The following is a 26,814-nucleotide window of genomic DNA, read 5'->3' as shown; positions in this document are numbered from 1 at the left end:
TTTTGGTTAATACATCTGGACCACGGTCAGAGTCATGGAAATCCCCAATGTGCTGCCAAGGGACACCTGGCTGGCAGGGGGTAGGGAGTAGACGGCCGAGAAATGTCTAAAGCAGTCTCAAAAATGGAGTCAGCACAACTCAGCATGTCATTAACCTTTCTAAAGGTCATGATTCAGGAAACAGAAATTGTATCTGTTCTGTTGATTTAATTGAATCTTTTTGAAAGGAACGAATAACATACTTGATTGAAATTGCTTTATGAACGACAGATGCTCTGTGGATATTATTGTGCCACTTAACTGGGACATATGCTGTGTTTTATATACACCAGTTCATATAGTACCCTACTTACCTGGGTATAACAGATTTGTTTTTTGAGATAGGGTATCTCTTTGTAGCCCTGGCTGGCCCGGAACACACAGAGACCCCTGCCTCTGCTTCCTAAATGCTAGGATTAAAGGCGTGCACCACCATATGTGGCCCTGTGGTTGGTAGTCAGTCAACTCTAGGATCCCTCTGTCTCCATCTCCTGAACACTGACTAAGGTTACAGGAATTTGAGAGACCACACCAGGCTGTTATGTGGGTGCCAGGATTCGAAGTTAGTTTCTCATGGTTGTGCAGCAAGTGCCCTTAAGAGCCATCTCTTCAATGCCGCTTAATTACACTTCTAATGGAAGAGGGCTAAGGCACGGCAGCAGGAATAACTGAGAGCTCACATCTCAAACCCTAAGCGGGAGGCGGAGTGCACACTGGGGATGTGGGAGGCTTTTGAAAGCTCAGAGCCCACTCCTGTGACACGCCTCCTTCAAGACCACACCTCCTAGTCCTTCCCCACAGTTCTACCAAATGAGACTGAGTACTAAAACATGAACCTGGTGCGCCTTTAATCCCAGCACTTGGGAGGCAGAACCAGGCGGATCTCTGTGAGTTCGAGGCCAGCCTGGGCTACAGAGCAAGATTCAGGACAGGCACTAAAACTACACAGAGGAACCCTGTCTTGAAACACCAAACAACAACAACAAAACAAAAACAAAAACAAAACCCCATGAGTCTATGGTGGCCATTCTCACTCAAACCACCACAAGATGTGTGTCACCATAACCACAGGCATTATTAATTTTCCATTTTTCTTTGCATTCAAGATACAGGACTTAGAACTTGCTACAAAGTATGTTTGCCCTGTGGAAGACCAATGATGATTTGCTGAAGACTCATAGCTTCTTTTATATTATTGTCTGACAATCACACACCCACCACAAGATCAACTTTTTAAGTGCTAAACTTTAAATTTTATTCAAAAACAAGCAAACGTATTTTCAACATGTTATATGCTCTCATTTGTATTTCTGTTTGGAGGCAGTGACCACAGGATGCAGACCCAACTCGACCAATGGACGGAGTAATTAACGGCGGTAGATGTCAGTACTGTGGTCAGAGTGGGGACAGGGTGAGAGAAGCCGGCTGGCCGCTCTGGTGGAGCACCCGGTCCTCAGTGCCGAGGGTTTAGAGGGAAGTTCTCTTGTGAGAGAGCACTGAGGACCTAGCTAGGCTGCTCTGAATTGGCACAGAACACACTCACAGAGCAGAGCGCCAGTCTATTCACAGGGATCATTCAAGCGGATCAAGTTGTGGAGTACTAGTGGAACCCTGAATTTACAAGAAAAGATCTATGAGGCAGTTGCCATCCAAGATGAGGTGCCGTATCTAGCCCTGCATTTTTCTCAGCCTGTCAAATCCGTCCATCCAATCAGAGTGCTATCTTGCTTGGACAATGCCAGAAAAAACTAGAAAAACAATCTAACGTCTCAACTCTCCCTGTTTCAACATTCTATGTCAGTCACCAAAGAGATCAGGGCTCCTTTCTCGTTGAATCTGTTCTGTGCTGGCATTTCCTTTGATGGGAGTATCCTTAACATCCAGGTTATCTTTATGGAGACTGAGGAAACGCCCTTGGTCTAGTATTAATACGATTACATACTTTCTGGGTAGACTATACTATATTCGAAGAGTGCTAAATCTTGCTGTTTGTATTAAAACTTGACTTTTTAATATGCTTTCCTTGGAATTTTGGGATAAACCCTTTTGAGACCAGTAAATCTCACCCTCACTATACAGCTCAGGGCATCAGAGTAAACGTGTGTGTGTGTACTTAGAGTAACTGAATACACAGATAATTTCCACACTACAGTCACAACACAAGGAGTAGAGGCTGTTTGGATTTTATGTGCAACAAAAGTGCCACCGAAAGCTGTGACACAGCCAACTGACTGTATTCCAAGTGGCAACTGAGTCCCCCAAAGAATATTTTCAGAAAAATATGAGGGTGTAAGTGCATAAAAAAATTAGAAAATCAACCATGTGACAAAGTCTTCAAAGAAAGTACTTTCCAAATCCTTAAAAAACAAAACAAAACAAAAACAAATAAATAAAAATCTTGAGCTGGAGAGATGGCACTGGCTGCTCTTCCAGAGGACCTGGGTTCAACTCCCAGTACTCACATTGCAGCTCATCACACCACACTCTCTTCTAGCCTCCCTGGCACCATCATGGTGTAGACATACATGCAGACAAAACATCTATATATATATATATGCACACACACACACATACACACAAGTTGTTAAAAACAAAACAAAACAAAAACCTTGTTTTTTGAGGCAGGGTTTATGTAGCCTTAACTCGCTGGCTGGCCTTGAACCCAGAGATCTTCCTGCCTCTGTCTCTGAGATGACAGACATCATTACCATGCCCAGTTGAGAACTGTTTTGTAAACAGTGTAAATGCTTTCCATACTGAAGTCCTATGAGTCACTCAACACAGTCAGTGCAGGGGTGGGGTCAGTGCAGGGGCGGTCAGTGCAGGGGGGGCTAGTGTAGGGGTGGCCAGTGCAGGGGGAGGGTCAGTGCAGGAGGGGGATCAGTGCAGGGGAGGTCAGTGCATGGGTGGCCAGTGCAGGGGAGGTCAGTAGTCTCCTACGCTGCACTGACTGAGGTGGAGGGCAGGTGCTCACTCTGCTCCACCAGCTCTCCCTCCTCCGAGATTCCACACAGCAGTCTCAAGACCATATTCACACCAGGAACTACCAATTTTTATGTTAATAGCTAGGTCACCAACTAGATTAGAATGCAACCATTATTTATTTTTTTTTTGAGATTCTACATATGAGGCCAGGCTGGGCTAGAACCCCACCTCCATGTGTTGGGATTATAACAGCATACACTGCCTACCTAGTACAAACAAGGGTGGTGTTAACAAAAAGAGGCTCCTCTGTCCCATGACCATGACTGGGCAGAGAATTCACCCCTCAACCACACTCCTGGCCTTCCTAGCTCTGAGAGAATACCTGAGATACAGCTGCTAGGTCTGAGGCTTCTAGAAATATAGGGCATGCTTTGTAAAGGTGAGCCAAAGCAAGAGCCTGTACTGTTGCTGAGCGTGTGACTTCATGAGGATTGGGGTGAAGCAACAAAACTATTTTTAAAATTTGACTAAAAAAAACCAAGTTAACCCAAACAAGAAAAAAAATTCTAAATAATAATAATAATAATAATAATAATAATAATAATAATAATCTACTTAACATTCCCTATCCTAAACTGTACAGAAGTTAAAAAAAGAAAGTCACAAAAACCAAATTAGCTCCCCCCCACCCCCGACACACACACAAAAGAACCCAGCACAGCATTTCTGAATACAAGTTCTGGTTTCTTGCATCAGTATTACCATTTTGAACAAAAGTAACACAAACCGTCATCTAGTCTGTTGCCCTTTCTGGTCAGATTATATATTTAGGTCCACACTGATGTGCAAATTAACATAACCTTTCAAGCTTTCTAGTCAGTGCAAATTAAAAATCCTACAGTGTACATTAGAAATATTTGACTTTATATCACAGATGAAAATTATTCTTTCTGACATGCTGGTGGAAGTACTCAGTTTACAGCACAAATAAGAACTTTTCTGAGTCAGTCTACGTTACAACCAGGTACACAAATGTTCAAAAGGCAATTATTACAGATTTTCATACCCTAAAAAAATAAAATAAATAGTTTCACTATCAAATTTTTATAAATACCAGCTACATAATAGGTTCACAGCTAAGAGTTAGAGAAAATCTAAAACATAGAAATTCAGTTAGTTACCTTCCTCCTGGACAGCTTCTGTTCTAGACAGAAGTGCCTCTGACTCCATGAACTGTAACAAAGCACTGGAAACTACCTAAGGACCTAGAGGAGCTGCCGGGTATTTGGTGTTTAAGCCACTAAACTCATGAGGCGTCAGGAATGTATTAGGGGAGAAAAAGACAAGAGATGTGAAAATAGATGTTCATAGTTTTTCCTGAGAACATGTAAGTTACGTTGCTACTGAGACAACTTTAAATGGAACAGAGGATCTTGTGGTGAACCAGTGTGTGAAGTACAGACCCCTGGTAAGGTAAGCTACCACTACCTAATATATAACTTGCAAACACCAAGTCTTACAAATTGTATTCAAACAAGGCACATGCCTATACATTTGTCGGAATGCTGGGTGAACTAGTGCCTAAAAGTGTGAGCTGTAGTAAAACAGTACTGGTATGTGTTGTGATACAGTATTGGGAAAGCTACACAGTGAAATCTGGGTGACGAAGGCTTCAGAAAAACAACACGGTGTGTCATGGGAAGGGACACAAGGCTGCTCTTACTAGAGCATTAGAGTTACCCTAATGATTTCGACTGAGAGCCCCAAATTAACGATTTGTTTCCACTACAAATGAGCACTATAAATTACAGGTAAATTTAACAGTGTGCCTCCGAGGGAGAGTGACATCTTAACAATCCTGACCATGAATCTAAGGATGAATTTCATTACACTCCAAACAGGATCAGTTTTCAAGGGGAAGCTGCAAACCCTCAGTTCACACCCTCAGCTGCAGTTAACCAGTGTGAAGAAGGTACATGAGCAAGCGGGGATAGACTTGTGGAACATCTTTCAACGGGAGAATGTGGCATCATCTGGGAACAGGTGGAAGAGGTTAATTTAGTAGTGCAAAATTACTTTACATAATGTACTAATAGACATTACTAAGTTGTCCTTCTAAAAACACGGTCTAGGCCTAAGGTGACTCAGATCGAAGTTTATGGCAATTCACTGACTGTAGATCCATAATAAACCATTAAAAGGGAGATAGATGGTAGTTTTGGGAACAGATTCTAGTCTTTCAGAAATTAATTCATGCAAGACCACCAAGCGCAAACAGGCCATGTGTCAGAAACCCACGGGACCAGATGCCCACTGGGTGTGGCTAACTGCAGACGCAGTCCACTGTCAACAGCAGAAGAGCACCCTCTAATGGGGGGCCCGTGGAGCTGCAATGAAACAAAGCTTCGTCACCCCAAGTTCTTCATCACGTGCCCTCCCTTTTAAAGGCTGAGGAATGAGCATGGCGAGTACATATGCCATGGAGACCAAGGGAGAGTTCTATGTGGCTGTGACCAGCACTTATGTGACCACACTACTAAATAAAGCTGTACAGTACAGTGTAAACGCTAAACACAAGGATCATGCCGCAAGGTTAATAATAAATTAAGTTAAAAATATATATATATATCTTTCTCACTTGGAAATAAATATGATATAAACATCTCAACAGAGCTTCCCTCTCCGAGGGCAATGCTGTTGAAGCCCTACAATATTTCACAACACAAGACCACTCACTCAACGTGAAGGCAGTCAGTCTGGAATTTTTTTTTTTTGACTAACGAATCTAACTCGGAAGCTTCCCTTATGTGTATTTTTTCCCACTGTCAACACTATCTTTTACTCAATAGAGAAGCTGGTGAATTATAGAGCTTCCAATCCAAAGTGCTCTAAATCTTACTTTAGACTCATCCACCTAATATATGTACATGTGCTAGGAGTGTAGCTCAATGGTAAAGCATTTGTCTAGACTTCCTTCTAGAGGACCTAGGTTCAATCCCTAGTACTGTCCAAGCAAAAACAATTAAAAAAAAAAAAAAAGATTTTTTCATTTCAGCTCAATATGGTCATTAAATACCCAGAGGCCTAAAATGATGATAGAAAATACACTACTGTGAAAATTCTAAGTATCATCTCTCTTTCCCTTTTCTCCTCAGGAGATCAGAAGGTAGGGTCCATCTGGTTTGGGGGTTGGGAAATCTCAGGAAGCACGTTGCAGGGAAAGCCCAGTGTTAACCACGACAGTTCAAAAAGCGAGTTCATTTCTACCATGTTGTGTTGTCAGCGTATGAGAAACTAAGGGGGAAAGGATCTTTTCACCCACACCCGTCTATCAAACATGTCACTCTGACAGTGCATCCTGCAGAGCAAGACCCAGTTTTAAAACATCCAGTCAGGCGGAACATTTCATCTTCGTGAAACTTTCCGTGTTTTTTTCAGTTAGTAATAACGACCAGAGTGTCTCGCTGATGAGTATGTGTTTGTGACACTCAAGTCTAGCTGTGGAAATGCTCTTTACACACCCACTATACTAGGAAGGAAACGAAGACTGGAGTGCTGACAGTACTTCCTGTAGCCGACACGTGTCTCCTGGTTTGAGCAGATGCTGATTCAGCTCATCCTTCTACTCGGCTTCCTTTCCGTCCTCTTGATCGGAAGTACTGGAGATGTCATCATCCGACTGCTCTCCAGAGAAGTAGAGCATCAAAGCATGTGTCTTATGTGTTATGGTGACAGTACAGGGTCCCTGGGCCCATGGCTCCCCATCTACCTGCATCGGCATCATTGAACACTTCAGAATCAGCTGAAATCAGGAAGTGATTAAAAAATGTCAGTTCTAGAAACTACATGCAAATTTTCCTGTCTCCCACTATCTCCCACAGGTCCTTAACCTTTGACATTAAACAAAATTCATCTGAATCTCCCAGAATACTGTCTGGGGATTCGTTTCCAGCGGGCATTTTCTTTCTTTAGCTGGCCGGCTTCCCGCACGCCCTGCTACAGTCTCTAGAGGTTAGAGGACGTGACAGTGCCTGCTGTCTTCTCCACATCCGGGCTTGGAAACAGCGGCTACCTACCCGCACTGTATGTGCTTGTCCGATTCGAAAAGGGTTGGCCAGTTTCACCTGGATTTGAGCACAGTGGAAAGACCCATACACTCCAACTACTTCCAGTAAACCATCATCATGCCTAACATTGGAATAAGAAAATAGGGATTACAGAATGCAATCAAATCAAATCATCCATAGAAAGCAGTTACTCTTTTAATAAGGTGGGCCATCAACTTATCTATTTATTTATTTATTTGATTAAAGGCATGCGACACCACCACACCCACTCCATCAACTTATTATGTCTACATTAACATATACAGAAATGAAAGCCTGAGGGAAATGTAAAAGTTTACAAAACAAAACAAAAAACCCCCCAAAATCAACCAAACAAAAACCAGAAGGCTGGATGTAGAGGCTGAGTTCAAGGCCAGCCTGGTCTACATAGTGAGTGCCAGGACATCAGAGCTACACAGTGAGATCCTGTCTAGAAAAGAACCCAGACTCTAACTGGCCGTGGTGCCTAACAACTGCAATCCAGCTCTAGGGAGGGTGCCTCGGGAAGACTAAGTTCGAGATTAACATGATTTACACAGGGAGACCTTGTCAAAACCAAACATTCCCAAACCAATCAAATGGACATACCTGGCAAGAGGGTAAGTCTCATCTCCCATTCCTTCCCACAGTCTGCAGCCACCGCCCCAGTATCCAATGTTCAGGACAATAATACCTTCCAAGTTAGGCAGTTCAACTCGCTCACCATCCAGCTCTAGCTTTAAAGAAATGTAAGTAGTTAGTTACTACAGGGCACCCTACTTCCACACCTGTCCACCTGGAACTTTAATATGCATATCCACAGATGTGAGGCATGCCCGAGGGTAAGACAACCCCTCAAACTGAAGGCAACCTGGCTGTTCCTTCTCTTCAAGAAATGAAATGAATTCTTTTTAAAAAAGATTTATTTATTCATGTATTTTATGTACTTGAGTGCTGTCTTTATACATACCAGAAGAGGGCGTCAGATCTCATTATAGATAGTTGTTGTCAGCCACCATGTGGGTGCTGGGAACTGAACTCAAGACCTCTGCAAGAGCAGTCAAGTGCTCTTAACTTCTCAGCAATCTCTCCAGCCCGTGGAATCACTTCTTAATTAATTAGTTTATTCCTGGTGTGTGTGCACACACACGTGTGGAGGTCAATCTCAGGTGTCACTCCCCAGGTGCTATCCACGTTGGTTTCTGAGAGTGTCACTGCCTGGTTTGTATTTTTTTTAACTTGGGTTCTGGGGATTGAATTATGGTCCTCACTTGCACTACAAGCCCTTTACCAACTAAGCTATCTCCTCAGTACCAAGTGGAACAGTTTTTAACCATGTTATCAACAATGTTCTTTTTTTCCCAATCCCTACTACCCTGCCATTATTTTAAAGATTTATGCCAGGTGGTGGTGGCATGTGCCTTTAATCCCAGCGCTCAGGAGGCAGAGGCAGATGGATCTCTGAGTTTGAGGCCAGCCTAATCTACAAAGTGAGTTCCAGGACAGGCTCCAAAAGCTACACAGAGAAACCCTGTCTTGAAAAAGAAAAAAAGATTTATATATTTAAACATTTTATGTGTAGTGTGAATACCTACATATATGTCTGTGTTCCACCTGCATGCCTGGTGCCGAGGGAGGTCAGAAGAGGGCTTCAGATCCCCCTGGGATGAGTTACTTGGGCACCTTGCTCTGTACAAAACAGAGAAAGCAGTATGGCACCTTACATTCCTAAACCAGGAGCCTGGCACTATCTACGTGTTCTCCACTGCCAATCAGCAGGAAACCAGATGACACTCCTCTGTCTTGCCCTGCTGACAGTATTTGCGGAAGCCACCATCTCCTCTGTAAATGTTTCTAGCAGGCTGTGTACTCCGGCCTCATTCCCCTCTCATTACATCAACTGGCACAAAGCAAGAAGACATCACTCCCTCATCACAAGCCTTCACCGGCTTACCCCGGCACCCGAGGCAGAACTCAAGTTCCAAACAGGCTGGTACGACAGCCCATGGCTGGCCTCTGTCGGTCTGTCTTTAGCCTTGGCTCTTGCTCTCTCCCTCCCTGCAAGCCACGTTCTGCACTGAAGCGCTCTTACAAGCATCTGGGCTCTGTAGGCTCTGGGTTTGACCCCCAGAACCATACTCAATAAAACTTTCATGGAGAATCTTGCAATTCCTTCCCTGCTGGGTAGCTTCTCGGAGGCTTTCAGCTAAGGGTTTGCTGGATGGCAGCAGCTTTCTGGGGCTAGTGTATTAGGCTTCCTACTGCATGCTCATGTGGTCCATTCTTTTCCCAAGATGTTGATCATTCCTCCCCTTATTTTACAATAGCTTTGGGTTTCTCTAATTAATGTCTTTGTTGTTGTTATTAACTATTACAGACTCTTTCTAGAAGCAAGCAAGATACACAAGACTGCTATATGTGATATTAGGGGTCTGTAGCACTACACAATCAACAATGTCTATTTTTACTGTTTATACATTTTTACTTGCTCTGATACGTAAGAGGTATCATTTAAAACATGAATTCATGTTTTAAACTTTCACGAGCATTCAGATGTGTCAGCACTTTGTGAGGAACTCTGCATTTGCTATCAGTTAGCTTACCAGTTAAACAGAATCTGGAAACAAACCGGGCTCCATGTGTGATGACCAGTTCCTGTGGCCATGAACTGTGACTTAGGAAAATTATTTCATTTCAAACAGTTTTGCTGTCTCTGGGAACATAGTAATTTTTGCCAGATAGGTTGTACTGACAATTTAGAGGAATAATGAATACAAAGAATGTAGTCTAGTAGAGGCCATCAAGAGATGGCTCATTGGTTAAGAGCACCTGCTACTCCCACAGGAGACCCAGGTTCAGTTCCCAGGCACCCACATGGCAGCTTACAACTGTCCTGAACTCTACCTCAGATGATCTGGTGCCCTCTTTGGGCCACTGAAGCCACCAGGAACACAAGTGGTACACTTAAATATATGCAGGTGAAACACTCATATACATAACAAACAAACAAAGACCTTAGCCAAGTGTCTGGCACTTGACATCCATGAACACTCGATATCCATGAACAAGGTATGTTTACAGAAGACTCATCATTTGTTAAAGAACTTCACAATCCAGACAACACCCAAGCCTCTAGAAAAGACATTAGTAGCTTACCTCAATTTTTTTATTCAGATCTTTACATTCTTGCACTAAACAATCTTTAGTTCCATAGAATAAATAAACAGCCTACGGAAATGGACAAAATACGGCATTAAAACATCGAGAAGACACTGTAGCAAAGCTCCTGCTATGCCACAAGCCACTGTTTCCCATTCTGGCCTGGACAATGAGGGGCAGAAAAACAGAAATGCCTCTGGCAGGCAACCCGATATCACACCCCTTAACACCCATTCAACATTGCATTTTATCATGCAACTGTGGTAGGAGAATTCTAGGTGAACTGTGGCCATGACACATGCAATGTTAATTGTCTCTCTCTTTGGAGATAGGGTCTCATGTAGCCCAGGCTGGCCTAGAATTTGATACTCAGTTTGAATCCGCCTGCCTCTACCTCTTGGGGGCTGAGACTGCAGACGAGTGGTTGTCACCACACCGGGGTTCATGAGGTGCTTGGGTTACACCCAGGGCTGCATGCACCACACAAGGGCTGCATGCACCACACAAGGGCGCATCCAACTGAGCAACGTGCCCAGGCCCTCCTTTCTCCCCTCTGGTAGGGTCTTGCTATGTAGTCGACTGGCCTTCAACTTGTGGTGATTCTCCTGCCTCAGGCCTCTCACTCTGTTAGAATTACAGAATCCCCCTTCTCTTTAGAAGGTGACAATAAAGCCCATTATTTTTTGTTTAACTAATCTGTTTTCAGAGGGAATGTGGGATATGGCTGGGATGATTTGTGTTTAAACAGCATTGCCTCCTGAGTTATCCAAAAAGTGTATTCTATAAGACTATGTTGAAGTAAGAAAATTCTTTTTTTCCTAGTTCACCAAATTATTTAAGGAAAATGCATATAAATCTAGCAAATATTGTATAAACATTTTTGAACATAGAAGGGTTGATAGAAGATCTGAAGTTGCCAACTGTATAAAGAGCAACCTTTATTGTTGTAGTAATACTACTTTTAAAAAGATTTTGTTTTCTGTGGATGGGTGTGTTGCCTGAATTTATGTCTATGCACCACACGTGTGCTTAGTTCCTGTAGAAATCAAAAGAGGATACCTGATTCCCTGGAACTAGAGTTAGAGAGGCTTGTGAGCTGTCATGTGGGTGCTGGGAATCAAACCCTGGTCCTCTGCAAGAGCACCCAGTGCCCTTAACCACTGAGCCATCTCTACTGCCCCCTTAGCTTATTATTATTATTATTATTATTAAAAGGGAACTAGTGTCTGTGAAAGAGAGCTCTCCTGGAAATTGTGATGATTTTTTGCATCTATTGGATCCTGTAATGGCTGCTGCTACAATGTCTTTTTTTTTTATCGCCAGTCCCAGGAGTGATTACTGGAATACAAAGAGAGATTTCAAAAACAGCCTGTATGATTTATAAAACTATAATACAACAGCAAAAATATTAGCAGAAGTTAATCAAGAGATGGGCAAATCAGGAACCAGTTTTACAAAATATAGCTGCTATAGATTATTTTTGCTCAAGTATAATCTTGGTGCCAATAATTTCCAGGCACATGTTGCTTTAATGTGTCAGATTTCTCTCATAGTATCAATGGTCGAATTAATGACCTGTATAAACAATGATGGGTGGTGGTGCACGCCTTTGATCCCAGCCTTCAGGAGGCAGAGGCAGGCGGATCTCTAAGAATTTGAGGCCAGCCTGGTCTAGAGTGAGTTCCAGGATAGTCAAGACTACAAGAGAAACCCTGTCTTGGAAAAACAAACATCAAAGAGAGAGAGAGAGAGAAACAGAATCTCTCAAGTGACCTCGGAATGACCATCATAGTTAAGATGGCGTTTTCCTTTCCTTGGTCCTCTGCTAGCTAATCTTACAGTTCTGTTATGCTTGTCCATAGTAGCTAGACTAGTCATGCAGGCATTGCATTCAGCCTTGGCCTCTATTACAGCCACAATTTATTCTCTTTAAAAAATAAAAAGAGAGGAGCTTTAGGGGCATGGAGATCTTTGTGCTCACAGACATTCACACAGGGTTGTTCCTTCAGGGAACAAGTGAATGCAAAACCTGTTCTTTGCCCAGAAGGCTAAAGCTTTCTAGCCCTGTGACCTCTGCACTACCATGTGGCCAGAGATTTTCCGGCACCAGATCCTCCCCCAGACCCTATTATAAGCTTGTTTTTCTCAGTCAATCTACAGAACCCATTTTGATGGACTTTACAAAAAGTTTTGATGGAGTCACGTCTGGTGTGTGTTTAGCTTACTTTGTTCCTCAAGGAGATGTATGTATGCTTTGTTGTGCATGAGGGATTGAGTTAATCATCAGCAGAATAGTTTTCACCAAATTGTCCTGTGCTTAAATATGTTTAAAATAAACCACTTGGGCTCAGACTCCTGAAGTTTGAACCAACACTGGCTACTGAGTCATTCTGTGCAGAACTGCCTTCTTGCCTCCCGAAGCTCATCTCTCTGCTGTCCATGAGGTCATAAAGACACCCCCACCCCCCAACCTAGTATGAAATTTCAACTATTTGTAAAACAGAAATAAGGAAACAACTAATTTGCATTATTATTATTATTATTATTATTATTTATTTTATTTTTCTGAGACAGGGTTTCTCTGTGTAGCTTTGCGCCTTTCCTGGGACTCGCTTTGGAGACCAGGCTGGCCTCGAACTCACAGAGATCCACCTGCCTCTGCCTCCCGAGTGCTGGGATTAAAGGCGTGCGCCACCACTGCCCGGCCTAATTTGCATTATTTTTAACTGTCAAAAGTCACTTTAAAAACAGTGACCAGGTATGGTGGAGCATACCTTTAATCCCAGCAAAGGCAGGTAGGTCCCTGTAAGTTTAAGGCCAGCCTAGACTACATAGTGAGTTCCAGAACTACACAGAGAGACTCTGTCTCAAAAAAAAAAAAAAAAAAGTAAAATAAATAAATAAAAAAATCCAGAATCAATAATAACAACAAACCAAACAAAAACAAAAACAGCCAAGCGGGGATGGCCAACACCTTTAATCCCAGCACTTGAGAGGCAGAGGCAGGTGGATCTCTGTGAGTTCGAGGCCAGCCTGGTCTACAGAGTGAGTTCTAGGACAGTCAGATCTGTTATACAGAGAAACCCTGTGCTCAGAAACCAAAGCAAACCAAATCAAAACAGAAAACCAAACCAAACCAAACCAAACCAAACATTACTACTATCAAAGGGATCAGCTATGCTAGGAACTGGAGTGACGACTTTCGCTAAGAGCCATGGGAACAAATGCTCCTTTCCTTACCTCATTTGCCTCGTGGAGCTTTCCTAAGCCAACAGAATACATTTCTCTATTAGTGACTTAACCAAAAACTTATTTTCCCTAGAATTTCTTTCAGTTATTTAAGATATACTTTAACATATTCCAATTAACTTCCATCTAAGTAAACTATCCCAACTTTTAATTTTAAAACTCTCGTTACAGTTAACAAAATATATTTATGGATCTTAAGTAGAAATCCTATATAAAACAGAGCACGTAAATGTTTCCATGAGTCAGTCTGATCTGAGTCTAAGAGTGCTAAATAGAATTGAACTATTGATTTTTACTGTACCTTCGGTGATAGGCAGGAAATGCTATTTTATCCCACACACCTTGTTAAGAATTCTGCTGGAAAACAGAGACGGCGCCTTCTCACGATGAGCGTGAAAATTGAGAGCCATGAGGGCATCGGGTCCAATAGAGAAGTAGTTGTTCATTGTGAACTCCTGGGAGAGAGGAACTGACAGTGACTCTACCAGCTGTGCCACCCATGGTCAACCTTAGTCCCAACTCTTGTTGAAAATGGATACTTTCTGTAGTTACTTTTCAGACTACCATGAACTGCCAGTGAAGCCCTGGGCTAATAACTACAGACATGACTCCCACCTTCCATTTCTACTCAGCATGCCGTATCTCAGACCTTCCAATCTGGAATGGCTCTGCATTTTCTTTTTTGAGACAGGATTTCTCTGTATAACAGCCCTGGCTGTCCTGGAACTGCTCTGTAGCCCAGGCTGGCCTTGAACTCACAGAGATCTGCCTGCCTCTGCCTCTGGAGTGCTGGGATTAAATGCATATGCCACCATCGCCCAGCTGCTCTGCATTTCCTATGCAGGATTTTTTTTTAATAACGTGTTTTCACAGTACTTGTTCTGTACCTTTGTAACTTTCAGATTCGGTGGGTCTTAACTGTTTATTCCCTTAGTGTGTATTTTCCCAATTCAGCCTAAATTCTTCAGTCTACATGTCTAGCTCTGATCTCACATCTGAGCAAAAAGCACAAACCTCCAGTCTCTTATTCAATACCCCACAGTCATTTGAGTCACCATGACAAACAACTCATTTCATTTCACGCCAAGCCCCAGATTCCTTATTTTACTGGTTAACATCATTTCCACATATCTAATCATAAAAACTAGAAATCTAGAGCTATTGTATCTGCTTTCTTCCTCTTGTGGCCATCAGTTGCCAAGTCTTGGTTGGTCTGACTTTAAAATGCCTTTAAACTGAAAATAAAGTCTCTGAACTGTCCTCAAGTCTCTCCTTGTGTCTGTAAGCTATGGTCACACCATCTCAGAATATTTTCTTAAAATGCAGATTGGGTTTATGGGTACCTCAGTAGCAGAATGCTTGGGCAGCATGCGTGAGATCCTGACTTTCATCCTCAGTAAATAAATACTTCTCTATTATCTCTGTATTTGCTCTTTGCAGACATGCCTCACTTGTGAGAAATCCTGTGTGCCTTTGCTGATCTAAATTAACCTGATCTGCCAGGGCAGAACTAAGTGCACCTGGGCAATGTTCTTTTCCACAGCACATTTTCTAGTCCAGCTTGGGGGATGGGGATGTGGTTCAGTGGCAGAGTATTTATTTAGCACCTCCCAAATACAAGCCAACAGAAACAAACCAAACCAAAAAACCAAACAACCAGAACCAACAGTTCAGTGAGTAAGACAGGCACTGGGGGGTTCTGCTTTGTACCCAGCTCCCTTTAGATACCAGGTCTCTCCGTCCTACCCGCCTGGAATCGTGGGCCACAGACACTGTGTGCATTTGCTAAACTGCTCACAACCGAAGCACTAAAAACGTACCTTGGGTTTTCTTAAATTGTAGTATCCTTTGTTTGTTACCTGCACTTTCCATCTAAAAAACAGAAGTTTAAAAAAAAGAGCACTTTTAACCAAAAAAGCCTATATTCTAGATAAGCTGACATGAAAATTTCAATGCCATTTTAAAGCATCTGAGGACATACCCACATCTAAGTGTGCAAATTTATAACTGAACTATTTACAATACCAAGAACAAGACATCAAAATCTGTTATAAGTATAACTACTATAGTTCTTTCCACTTAAATTACACTTAACTTGTTTTTAGTTTCTTTCTTTTTTTTTTAGAAGATTTATTTGTTTATTTATTAAGCACACAGTGTCTGTCTGCATGAATACCTGCAGACAGAGGAGGGCTTCAAATCCCATCATAGATGTCACCATGTGGTTGCTGGGAATTGAACTCAGGACCTCCGGAAGAGCAGCCAGTGCTCTTAACCATTGAGCCATCTCTCCAGCCCATGTTTTTGGTATCTTGAGACAGGTTCTTTTTTTTTTTTTTTTTTTTTAAAGATTTATTTATTTATTATGTATACACTCTTCTTCCTGCAGGCCAGAAGAGGGCGCCAGATCTCATTACAGATGATTGTGAACCACCATGTGGTTGCTGGGAATTGAACTCAGGACCTCTGGAAGAGCAGCCAGTGCTCTTAACCTCTGAGCCATCTCTCCAGCCCCTTGAGACAGGTTCTTAACTGGATGGCCCAGGTTGGCCTCAAAATCATGGCAATTCTCTCCTGCTTCAATCTCCCAAATGCTGGCATTACAGGTATGAGTTAGCATGCCTGACCAACATCAGTGAATTTTATAGCTACACAAGTCTTCATTTCTACAAATCAAGTAACAGACTTGCCAGCACAGTGTAACTTACCGATCTAGTTTGACTCCGTCTGCTTCCATTACATTCCTTAAGACCTGTGCAACCGGGATTTCTCCAGCATAGCCTGTACCCCAGCCCAGAGTATTGGACAGATCGTTGCCTGTTCCCAGAGGTAAGACTGCAACCTGTGGAATGTACTTTTCTTGTCCCTAGAACAGAGAAGATGTACTGCAGATTTTTCTCTTTAGATTATTTGTAGCATAATAGTATTTTGTAAAATTTAAAGACTAAAGCAACAAAGACAAAAATATAACAACTGTAGGTTGTGGTAACTCCTTAATCTCAGTGTTTCATTCCTAACTATCCAAACTGGCTTCATCTTCTAGTAGTCACCTGCTCCTTTCATTCTTTTTGGGGGTGGTGCTAGGAGCTGAACCTACACATGCTAGGCAAGTGCTCTACTGCATCTTCAGCCCCCATTAGAGTAGTTCTTAAAGACAGATACCTTAATCTTCATTTCATCAACTGCATCGAGGACCCAGCCCACAGTGCCGTCCCCTCCACAAACAAGGACTCGAACTGAGTTATAAGGAAGAAGAGTGCACAGCTGTAGGGCTTTGATCGGGGGCGTCTTAGTTACATCAAACACCTAAGAATAAAAGAACAAGAGAAAGACCATGTTCACTCCACACTGTCCTTCACCTGCAGATGAACAGAGGAGCAGCCTCTGAGCAGCAGTGCTGGCTATTAGGTATTCTCCTCCGACAGCTCCCCGAGACAGGGCCAGATCCCCTATAGGAATATTCCTATTCACATCCAGTCCACTGACCTACAAAGGAGGAACTGGCCTCATTGTACTGACTAGTACAGTGACACAGGCCCAGGAGGGTAAGTCAGCTGCCTGTGATTCTGCAGAGAGTCTAAGTCTACAATACCATCTGACTCCTTTCTATTCACATCAAACTAGAGCACAGTAAGCTCACCTCTAGCTAGCATTCCGTACTTTATGCTTTAAAACAAAACTAGTGCAAATTTCTAGAAACTAAATAATTTTGAAAATACACTATGACCTGAAATGTAAGGACTCCGAATATCTATAAATATTTACTGACACACGAAAATACTTAAGAGACTAATGCCCTCTGGACAGGTGACTTCTGTGGTATAGTTTAGAGTAATCCAAATGCAGGGACAATCTCTCAACTAGATAAATCGCCATGTATCTGTTAAGCTACTTTTGTCCCCGGGTTTGGTACTATGAGGCTATATTCCAAAGGGAGAAAATATTTACATCTTGGAGGAAATGCAAATTTGTGCATCTTACTGTTAACGGTACTTTCCCTCTTTGGTGCTAGGGACTGGATCTGGGGTCTTGCATGCTAGGCAATTACTTTATCATTGGGCTACTACTTCAATATGAAAATTTTTTTTACATTTTACAGATTTTTTTTACTTTACTTACAGAAGGAAAAGCAATTACATTTCTGATTACTACAAAATGGATTGTTACCTGCTAGCATAGTCACACAATCTTTTTCTAAAAAAATGTGTTTTTGAGCCAGGTGGTGGTGGCATACTCTGTTAACCCCAGCACTCAGGAGGCAGAGGTAGGCAGATGTCTGTGAGTTCGATGCCAGCCTGGTCTACAGAGTGAGTTCCAGGACAGCCAGGGCTGTTACACAGAGAAACCCTGTCTCGAAAAACCAAAAAGCAAATAAATAAATAAATAAATAAATGTTTTTGAGAGAGGATCTTACTGTGTAGACTGGACTGGCCTTGAAATTAGAAATCCACCTGCTTCTGCCTCCTGTGTAATGGGATTATAGGAACATGCCATTACCCCTGGATTATGTATATTCAGTTTTCATGGCATGCCTCCCCTCATTTTAAAAATCAAGGTATAATTTACTTATCAAAAAAAATTCCTCTCTAAAAATGAAAAAGTAGTTGATTTTAGTTTGTGCAACTACTACAATAATCCAGTTTATAACTTTTTTTTTTAATAAGATGTCTCAAGGTCTCTTTACAGTCACTTCCCATTTCTGTCCCCAGGCAATGAAAAGTTTACCTCCACTCTGTTGAGTTGCCCTGTTGGATAGGTCACATGAATGCGATAACACATGTGACTGATCCCTTCAGCCTTGATTGATTTACCAGTGCCTTTTTAAAGTTCACTTGCTATCATGTACAGTTTCTCTCTCTCATTCACTGAAAAGTACTCCACTTTATGAATACACAAGTTGTTTATCCACTCACCAGCCGACGGGGTCGAGCTGTTCCATTTTTAGGCAATTATGAATAATACTGCATCTAACATTTGCACCCAAATCTCTGTGGGACATAAGGTTTCATTTCCCTTGAAATGGGATTGCTAGGTGATATGGTTTTTGTTTTATTACGTATTTACTATATATAAAGGCTTGAGTCTTTTATAATTATTATGCTTTCCTATGACTAGGTAGTGACTTAAGGCATCAATAACCATTGCATTTCAGGAAAAGTAACAGCTGAAAATAAGGAGACCCAGGAAGCAAGGTTTTCTCTGTAGTTACCTGGACTGGATTTAACAGGATCCTAAACTCTCCCCAAAGTCCTTCTCCCATGTTGGTTCCGCTCCGAGAGTTGGCCAGGATTATTAATGGGGTCCACTGCTTTCCAAACTTAGAAGCTAGCTAAAAAATGAACATGAACAAAACGAGGTTGGTGTCAGAGAGATGGCAAACAGAAAACTTTCCTTAGTAGCAATGGTGCTATAATTTGCTGAAATAAGAATACCAGTACTATCAACACAATGAAAAACAAGCCCAAGAATGGCAGAGGACCTTATAGCTTGACCTTTCACTCAATGTAGACTTCTTGTGTGCATATGTCTCCATGTAATGGTGAGACAACCCCCTCGGATAGTTTCCTCAGGAGCCCCTCCTTTCCTTCCTCTCTTTTGAGACAGTCTCACTACATAGCCTTGGTTGGTCTGGAACTCACAGAGATCAACCTACGCCTGCCTCCCAAGTGCTGAGATGAAAGGTGTTGGCCACATACCCACCAAGAGAGGCTATCTTCTTTCTTGAAATAAGGTATCTCCACGGGTCATGGGAATTGTCAGTTATGTAGGCTGGCTAGCCACCAAGTCCTAGGAGTATTGTGTTCCTCAGGCAGGGATTACAAAGAGATGCTGAGGACTGAGTTCGGGTCCTCAGGCTTGCATGGCAAGTGTTTACTGACTGAGTCACTTTCCCGGGCTCCACAGTATTCTTTCCACATCATCCTTTTGAAGAAATTAAATTTAATCAATCTGCCATGTATGCATGTATCCTCAGAAGCCAGAGGGTGCCAGATAACCTGGAGCTGGAGTTACAGACAGGTGTGAGCTGCTATGTGGGTGCTGGGAATTGAACTTGGGTCCTCTGGAAAAGCAGCCAGTGCTCTTACTGCTGAGCCATCTCTCCAGCCCCTTTATCATTCTTTAAGCAATATTTTCATGAGTTGAAGAAGATTTGAGTGTGGTTCCCAGAACCCACTTCAGGTGGATCACAACAGCCTAGCAGGAGTCCTTTTGAATATGAATATCCAAGCATATCCAAATAACTTCCGACTAATACTGTGGGGGCTGGCAGGATGGCTTATCAGGTAGAAGCTTATCGCCAAGCCTGACACCCGAGTTCAATCTCTGGGGCTCACTGGGAGAAAGAAAGAAACCAATTCCCAAAGTTATGGCACATGTACACCCCACCCCGATGAAATAAATAAATGTAATAAACATTTTAAAAACATATTTTATTTTCATTTTCAGTTGTGTGTGTATGTGTGTAATGTGTATGTGTGAGTGTAGGTATCCATGAAGTCACACATGTGCTTATGGTACACGAATATACACGAAATAAATGAATAAAAAACTTTAAAAGAACTCATTAATAAAGCAGTCCATGCTACTGCTAAATCAGATTAGTATAAAATTAAGATGAAAATGGTGTTCTTAACCATTTTCATTGATTTTTCCAATTTTGCTTCTAAAACAATCACACTCATCACATAATTTTCAACACAATTGCTATGTTCAAATACTTGAAACATTACATAGGTTGAATATCCCTTATCTGAAATGCTTGAACCAGAAGTGTCTGTCTGTCTGTCTGTCTGTCTCTCTCTCTCTCTCTTTTTTTTCTGAGACAGTTTCTGTGTGGCCTTGGATATCCTGGAACTCACTCTGTAGATCAGGCTGGCCTCGAACTCAAAGATCCACCTGCCTGCTGGGATTAAAGGTAAGTGCCACCATGCCTCACCAGAAGTCTTTTTTTCTTTTTTGGTTTTTTGAGACAGGGTTTCTTTGTATAGCCTTTGCTGTCTTGGAATTCACTCTATAACCCTGGTCCTCTGAAAGAACAGCCAGTACTCTTAACTGCTGAGCCATCTCTCCAGCCCCTGGTTCTTAGTTTCTGCTCTGCATTCCAGAACTTGCTATATAGACTAAGCTGACCATGAACTTTTGGTCCTGCTGCCTTGACCTCCTGAGTGTTGCTATTAAAGTTGTTTGCAATCATGAGGGACTGTGGGCAAGGTTTTATGGCTTACCATAATGACATTTTAAACCCCTTAACCTCTTATTTACTTAATTCCCTTTTTTCCCTTCAAATACAAAGAATTAACTATCTTACATACCAACTTTAAGTGAATAAATTTGTAAGAAAATAAACTAATTACCGCTTCATAATCGGTCTTTTTGTCTTTACGCATCTGGTTAATGGAGGTTAAATAACCTGGTGGGATGATGAGATTCTTGAATTCTCCAAAATCACACTTTTCATTCTTTAAGCTGCTCTTCATGCACTCATCATGGACTGTTTTCTGGCACCAAACACACCTGAGGAAAGAAGAAACAGATGTCAATTTATTTTAAACCAGCGTTCCTAATCCACACACCACACTTCTGTCAAAAGTTAAAAGTGTATCCACACACAAATAAATGTAGCAAAAACATTGCACAAAAATATACTTCCTATGATCATACTTTTAAAAATGCACAAATAATTTCTCAGGGCAATTTTGTAACATGGTAGACACCTGCAGGTACAACCCCCTAACAAGGTCAATCTAGAACAACAGCTGTATGTATTAGAAATGTGTATGCTTTAGTTTAAACCTGTTCATGACATCTGTAGTTCCTCAGGTGTGGTTTGGCAATTTTCTCCTTGTGTGTAGAAAGTAGAGCATCCTATTTCTTTTAGGAGCTGACAAACAGTTCCATGTCTGCCTCTGAAACAAAGATAGAACTCGTGTATCCAGATTTGCCTCTGTGTTGGGTACCAGTGCCAACGACAGGCAGGAACAGTGTTGGCAAGACTCAGGCTTTCTATTATTAATCTGCTAAGCTATTTAATCCACTCACAGATAAGACAGATCTGACTGAGCAAAAGCAGGCCACCAGAGAAGGACAGAATTAACTCATTTAAAAAGGAGGGAATAAATACTTTTCTGTCAGATGTGAACTCTTGGCCTTTGATTTTAAAGGTGTTTTTTTTTCCCTTTTGGATGTTGAGATTTGTCAAGTAATTACTGTTTACTCAAGAGTTCTATTGATGGCTAAAAATAGATACCTGTACCATGTGTTGGAGACAATGACAACACAACTTGCTCATGCCATTATAAATACCGGCTTTCAACATCAGGAACTGTAATAGGTGGTTATACAGTTGATGTGAACACACCTATCTACGGTGGCGTTCAGCTAACTACTATTGTATGTGGCATTATTGTTTTGAGATAAAATGCTGCTATTTAATCCTCTCTGGCCTTGAACTCTTAATCCTAATGCCTCAGGTTCCAGAGTGCTGAGATTATAGGCCAGTGCCACCAAGCCTGGCTTGGGTAATTTTTTATTTTCCTCCAGTGCTGGGGATGGACCTCAGAACCTGTTCACGATATTCAAATGTTCTATTACCTACCTACATCTCCAGCTCAGTTAACTCTAACCTACTATATTCTATTTATTTTTCCTTGAACATCACATTTATTTATGGGGAATAGGGTCACATTTCACTACCAATTTTTTAAGCTAGGTAAGACTGAGACACTGATCTACTTAACTACTTAACTTCCTGGTTTCGCATCTGCACAGCTTATCAGATCTGACATGTAAAGTTTCCCATTCAGAAGTGCTGTTCTGGTATAAGACAAAACAACCAACCAACCAACCAACCACACACACCCCAAAAACCTATAGTGCTAAAAAAAACAAGGGCAGGGGCTGGGGAGATGGCTCAGCAATTAAGAGCATTTGTTGCTGGGCGGTGGTGGCGCACACCTTTAATCCCAGCACTTGGGGGGCAGAGGCAGGCGGATCTCTGTGAGTTCGAGGCCAGCCTGGTCTACAAAGCGAGTTCCAGGACACCTAGGACTGTTACACAGAGAAATCTTGTGTGTGGGGGGACAAAACAAAACAAACAAAAGAGAGAGAGAGAGAGAGAGAGAGAGAGAGAGAGAGAGAGAGAGAGAGAGAGAGAGCGCGCACACGCGCGTGTGAGCAAATTTTTTACTCTTGCAGAGGACCTGGGTTAGATTCCCAGCAACTACATTATCAAAGCTGGGGCTTCATATATGCTAGGAAGGCATTCTACCAACTAAGTTACATTCCCAGGCCCTAAACACATTTTAAGTACTATTCATTAGTGCCTAAAAACTTGCCTTGATGGTAAAAAAGAAACCCTACCATTTTAATCCAGAGGTCTCTGATAACTAGGTCAACTGGTTTTGCCTTTTTTGTGAACTTAGTTATGGGCTATATCCATTTTTTCTTTTCTTTTGAGACAAGGTCTTACCATGTAGCCTTGGCCATATCCATCTTTCATTAGTTTTTAGAAACTTCCACATATTCATCTACCCTCCTATCTATTTATCCTCTAATGCATCACTTATGTGTTAGAGAGGCATACGTGGAGGTCAGAGGAACACTTCTGGGAGTGTTTCTCCTTCTTCCATGTGGGCCCTGGAGACTGAACTCAGGTTGTAAGACTTGGTGGTAAGAGTCTACCCACTGAGCCAGCTGATGACCCTTCCGTTAGGTTCTGATAACTGCATACACTTTTATGGACCCAGAAATCTTTTTTGTCATAGTTAAAAAAAATGTGTCAGTCTGTCTTTAATTTATTTATTTATCGAGACAGTCCCATGTATCCCAGGCTGGCCTTGAACTCTGTAGCCAAGGATGACCCTGAACTCCTGAGCCTCCCCACGTGGGAGCTTCGAACTGAACCTGGGTCCTCTGGAAGAACAACCAGTGCAATCACTGAGCCACCACTCCAGCCCAAATATAAGGAATTCTTTTTTGTTTGCTTTGTCTTTTGAGACAGGGTCTCACTATGTAGCACTGGCTGTCCTGCAACTCACTATGTAGCCTAGGCTGGCCTTGAACTCATAGAGAGCCTCTGGTCTCTGCCTCCCAAGTGCTGGGATTGAAGGTGTACACCACCACGCCTGGCTAATATAATGAATTTTTAAATGCAATCCAACTCTTTACTTCCATGAGAAAAGAAGTGAGAAGAGCAAAAAGAAGGCTGGGGAAGGACGGAACAGTGGTTGGGGTAGACAAAGGACTCTACGAAAACTCACAGAGAGCGGATTCCAGAGGAGAGTGAGCAGGATGAAAGAGTAGTTACATGTATGCATGAAAATACCAAAGAGAAACTATTTTGTATATTAATCCAACACATTTTTGAAAAGTTAAACGTGAGACTAGAGAGATGACTCAGTGGTTAAGAGCACTGGCTGCTCTTGAGGACCCAAGTTTGATTCCCAGCACCCATCTGGCAGCTCACAATCCTCTGTAACTCTAGTTCCAGGAGATCAGATGCCTTCTTCTGGCCTCCCTGGGTACTAAGCACAGTTTGATGCATAGACATACACACAGGCAAAAGACTCACAACACATACAATTAAAGAAATCTTTAAAAAAATTAAGTCAGATTTAGGAATATGGTGACCATATGCTTGGCTGTGAATATCTTGATTTAAGCTTATTTTTTTGGCATAATTATTAATATTGCTCCTTTTTGCTCTCAATGTGTTTTAGTGTGGACAATAAACTCATAGATAACAAGAATTTTAGCCAGGCAGTGATGACACATGCCTTTAATGCCAGCACTCAGAAGGCAGAGGCAGGTGGATCTCTGAGTTCAAGGCCAATGTGGTCTATATAGCAAGTTCTAGGACAGCCAGGGCTACACAAAGAAACCCTGTCTTGGAAAAAAAAAAATTTTTTTTTCAAGAGAGGATGGAGAGATGGATCAACAATAAAGAGTGTGTACTGCTCTGGAAAAGGACCCGAGTTTGGTTCCTAGGAACATGTTGGGACGCTTACAACCACCTACAACTTCAGCTCTGGTGTGTGTGTCCGTGTGCCACCCTCTGTGGTTTCTGTGTCTACACTCATGTGTACATACCTCCACACACAGACACACAGCGGCTCCACAGCTAGGATTACCTTTGTGCTTCAGCTCCTCAAAGTACGGGTGGGACTTTAGGGTGGGAATAAAACCCGTTACATAGTGGAATCCCGACAAGGGCTCTGACAGGGCTGGGTGTCAGAAGTCTTGGGAACCAGTCCCAGCTTATCTTCAATTGTTCTCAACTGTTAAACAAGCCAGAGGAAATGATCTGCAGGGCAGCACTGCTTTCCACCAGCCTCCAAACAGACGCCTGTTCAAGACAGCATTCCACACGCAAAATGCACTCTTCACTGTATATGCTGAAGCCATAAAAATATTCTCAGTTTAACTCAGGTGACTCATCTGAGACACTAATCCTGGAAGACCCGACAAAAGAAACATTCCTTTCGGAGCTGGTGAGGCCCAATAGCCCGATGACTTGAGTTGGAGTCACAGGACTCACGTGGTGGATGGGAACTTACTCCACAGAACTGTTTTCTGACCTCCACATAATGCAACTCCATTGCCAGTGTGCACCTCTCTCATAAGCATACTAATAGAAGACGTAAAAATACTTTTTTTTTTTTTTTGCCTTGTGTCAAATTCTTCACTCTGACACCAAGAGCTGTGTTAGGAAAAGAAATGTAAAGCACTGCTTTGGGATGACCCTTGTTTTCACTGTCCCAAACCAAGAACCAGTTGGTTTGTGATGAGCAGAAAGTTACTTCGTGTGCCCTTCATTTTTCCCTTATATAAAATGGGGTGCTACTGAGTAGCCACAAGGCAGGCGGCAATGAAGAGGTCTCTGATGAAAATTAAGAGCCCTGACAGGGGTGGGAAGGTAGGGGTGGGTTGGTGGTGGAGTCCAGTTGGCAGAGTGCTTGAGTAACATGTTCAGGGCCTTTGAGTTGGAACCCCAGCACACCACGAAATGGCCTGTAATCTCAGCACTGGAGAGGTGAAGGCAGAAGGATCAAAAGTTCGAGGTCATCCTCTGCTCTCCAGTGACTTTGAGGCCAGCCTGGGCTATAGGAGACCCTGTCTCATAAACGGGAGTGGGTGGGTGGGTGGGGAAAGCAACATCTAAATGGAACTGCCCATGAACGCCAGGGATGCTTGTGAGCGATTTAGGCCATTTGCTGCGTTGAATTTAGGTCTCTTGACCCAGTGTTTGCAAACCTGCCCCCGTCCCTCCCCCTCACAACTCCCCCTCCCATCCCCTCACAAAGGCCATACCTGTAATCGCAGAGCTTAGGCTGGCTGCCGCACTGCTGCTTGCAGACGACACAGGAAGAGCACAGGGGCACGTTGCCGCGGATCCAGTGGTGAGGCATGGCATCTGCGGCCTGGCTGTCGTTCTTGAGCATGATCTCCTTGCACTGGAAGCGCTTGTCCGCCTTCTTGAGACAGCCCTCGTCCACGCGGAGGCCGCAGCAGTCGCAGAAGGCTCCCTGCAGGATGTGCTGCGCGCACACGCAGCAGTAGGTGGGGTGGCTGAACAGGTCGGTGTCACGCCAGCCGTGCTTGCTCTTGCGGAAGATGTCCCTGCGATGCAGCTGCCGGCGCGACCGCTGAATGCTACACCACAAGGTGATCAACACGGGCAGCAGCACAGAGCACAGCGTCCATAGGACCAAGTGGCCATCGGGAAGCAGGCCCCGGGTGGGCGGACTGGTCCCCCGGTCTCCCTCCATCTTCCCAGGCTGGGGCGTGGTCTAGGGAGCGGCCGGGTCCCGCGGGCTCGCCTCAGGACTCACAGCGTGGGGTTGCGGCTCGCCTTCGCGGCGCGCGGCCTCGGCCCCCGGGCCCGCACCCCGCGGGCTCGGTCCAGCGCAGGCCAGGCCCGCCACACCGCGCTCACAACGGCCGTCCCGCGGGGTCTCGCCCGCGCCCCTCTCGCGAGGTCTCCGGAGACCTGAGTCCGCTCGCGCGGCCCCGGGTTCGACCTGCAGCCGAGCCGGCGGGCGCCGTCCCACCCGCACGCGGCGAGACCTGCGTGGGGTGAGGAGGCCGCGCTTGTGGCGCGCACCTGCGCAGTCCGCACGCTGGCCCTCCGCGGCGATGGGTGGGCGGGGCCTGACGCGCCCAAAGCATGGGCGGGGTCGGATAGGACCAGGCCTATGATGGCGCATTCCGCTGGTGGGGCGGGGTTAGAAAGAGGCGTGGCCTGCGCAAACGAAACCCGTTTATAGGCGGGACGAGATGTAGGGCGGGGCCCGAGGCGGCCCTCCCCTTGAGTGGGCGGGGTCAGGTATGAGGGCGGGGCCAGATCTGGGGGCGAGGT

General features: G+C 43.5%; 1 protein-coding gene across 1 annotated transcript; it reads right to left on the bottom strand.

The window, feature by feature from the left end:
• Positions 1–3,756: 3,756 nt before the first annotated feature.
• Dgke (diacylglycerol kinase epsilon) lies at positions 3,757–26,516 on the bottom strand. The gene is made up of 11 exons (XM_052756509.1): positions 25,767–26,516; positions 20,813–20,972; positions 18,667–18,786; positions 16,620–16,763; positions 16,166–16,323; positions 15,278–15,329; positions 13,799–13,912; positions 10,206–10,277; positions 7,659–7,786; positions 7,041–7,152; positions 3,757–6,766 (listed from the first exon to the last, which is right to left on the bottom strand). Exons 1-11 carry the CDS (start codon positions 26,222–26,224, stop codon positions 6,587–6,589), a joined length of 1,698 nt encoding a protein of 565 aa, XP_052612469.1. The 5' UTR covers positions 26,225–26,516; the 3' UTR covers positions 3,757–6,586.
• Between the last annotated feature and the right edge of the window lie 298 nt (positions 26,517–26,814).

This window comes from Peromyscus californicus, unplaced genomic scaffold, assembly GCF_007827085.1.
Source record: "Peromyscus californicus insignis strain IS unplaced genomic scaffold, ASM782708v3 Scaffold_3__1_contigs__length_106647218, whole genome shotgun sequence".
Classification (NCBI taxonomy): domain Eukaryota; kingdom Metazoa; phylum Chordata; class Mammalia; order Rodentia; family Cricetidae; genus Peromyscus; species Peromyscus californicus.
This window is presented reverse-complemented; position numbering and strand designations above follow the sequence as displayed.

What these genes read in the sequence shown, in the direction of transcription:
- Dgke (XM_052756509.1), bottom strand. Translation starts at nt 26,224, where the DNA reads ATGGAGGGAGACCGGGGGACCAGTCCGCCCACCCGGGGCCTGCTTCCC. An exon ending in TTGATGAAATGAAGATTAAG is followed by an intron (nt 16,324 to 16,619) that starts GTATCTGTCTTT and finishes TCTCTGTTCTAG; the next exon opens with GGACAAGAAAAGTACATTCC. An exon ending in GAGACTTACCCTCTTGCCAG is followed by an intron (nt 7,153 to 7,658) that starts GTATGTCCATTT and finishes TTCCAATGTTAG; the next exon opens with GCATGATGATGGTTTACTGG.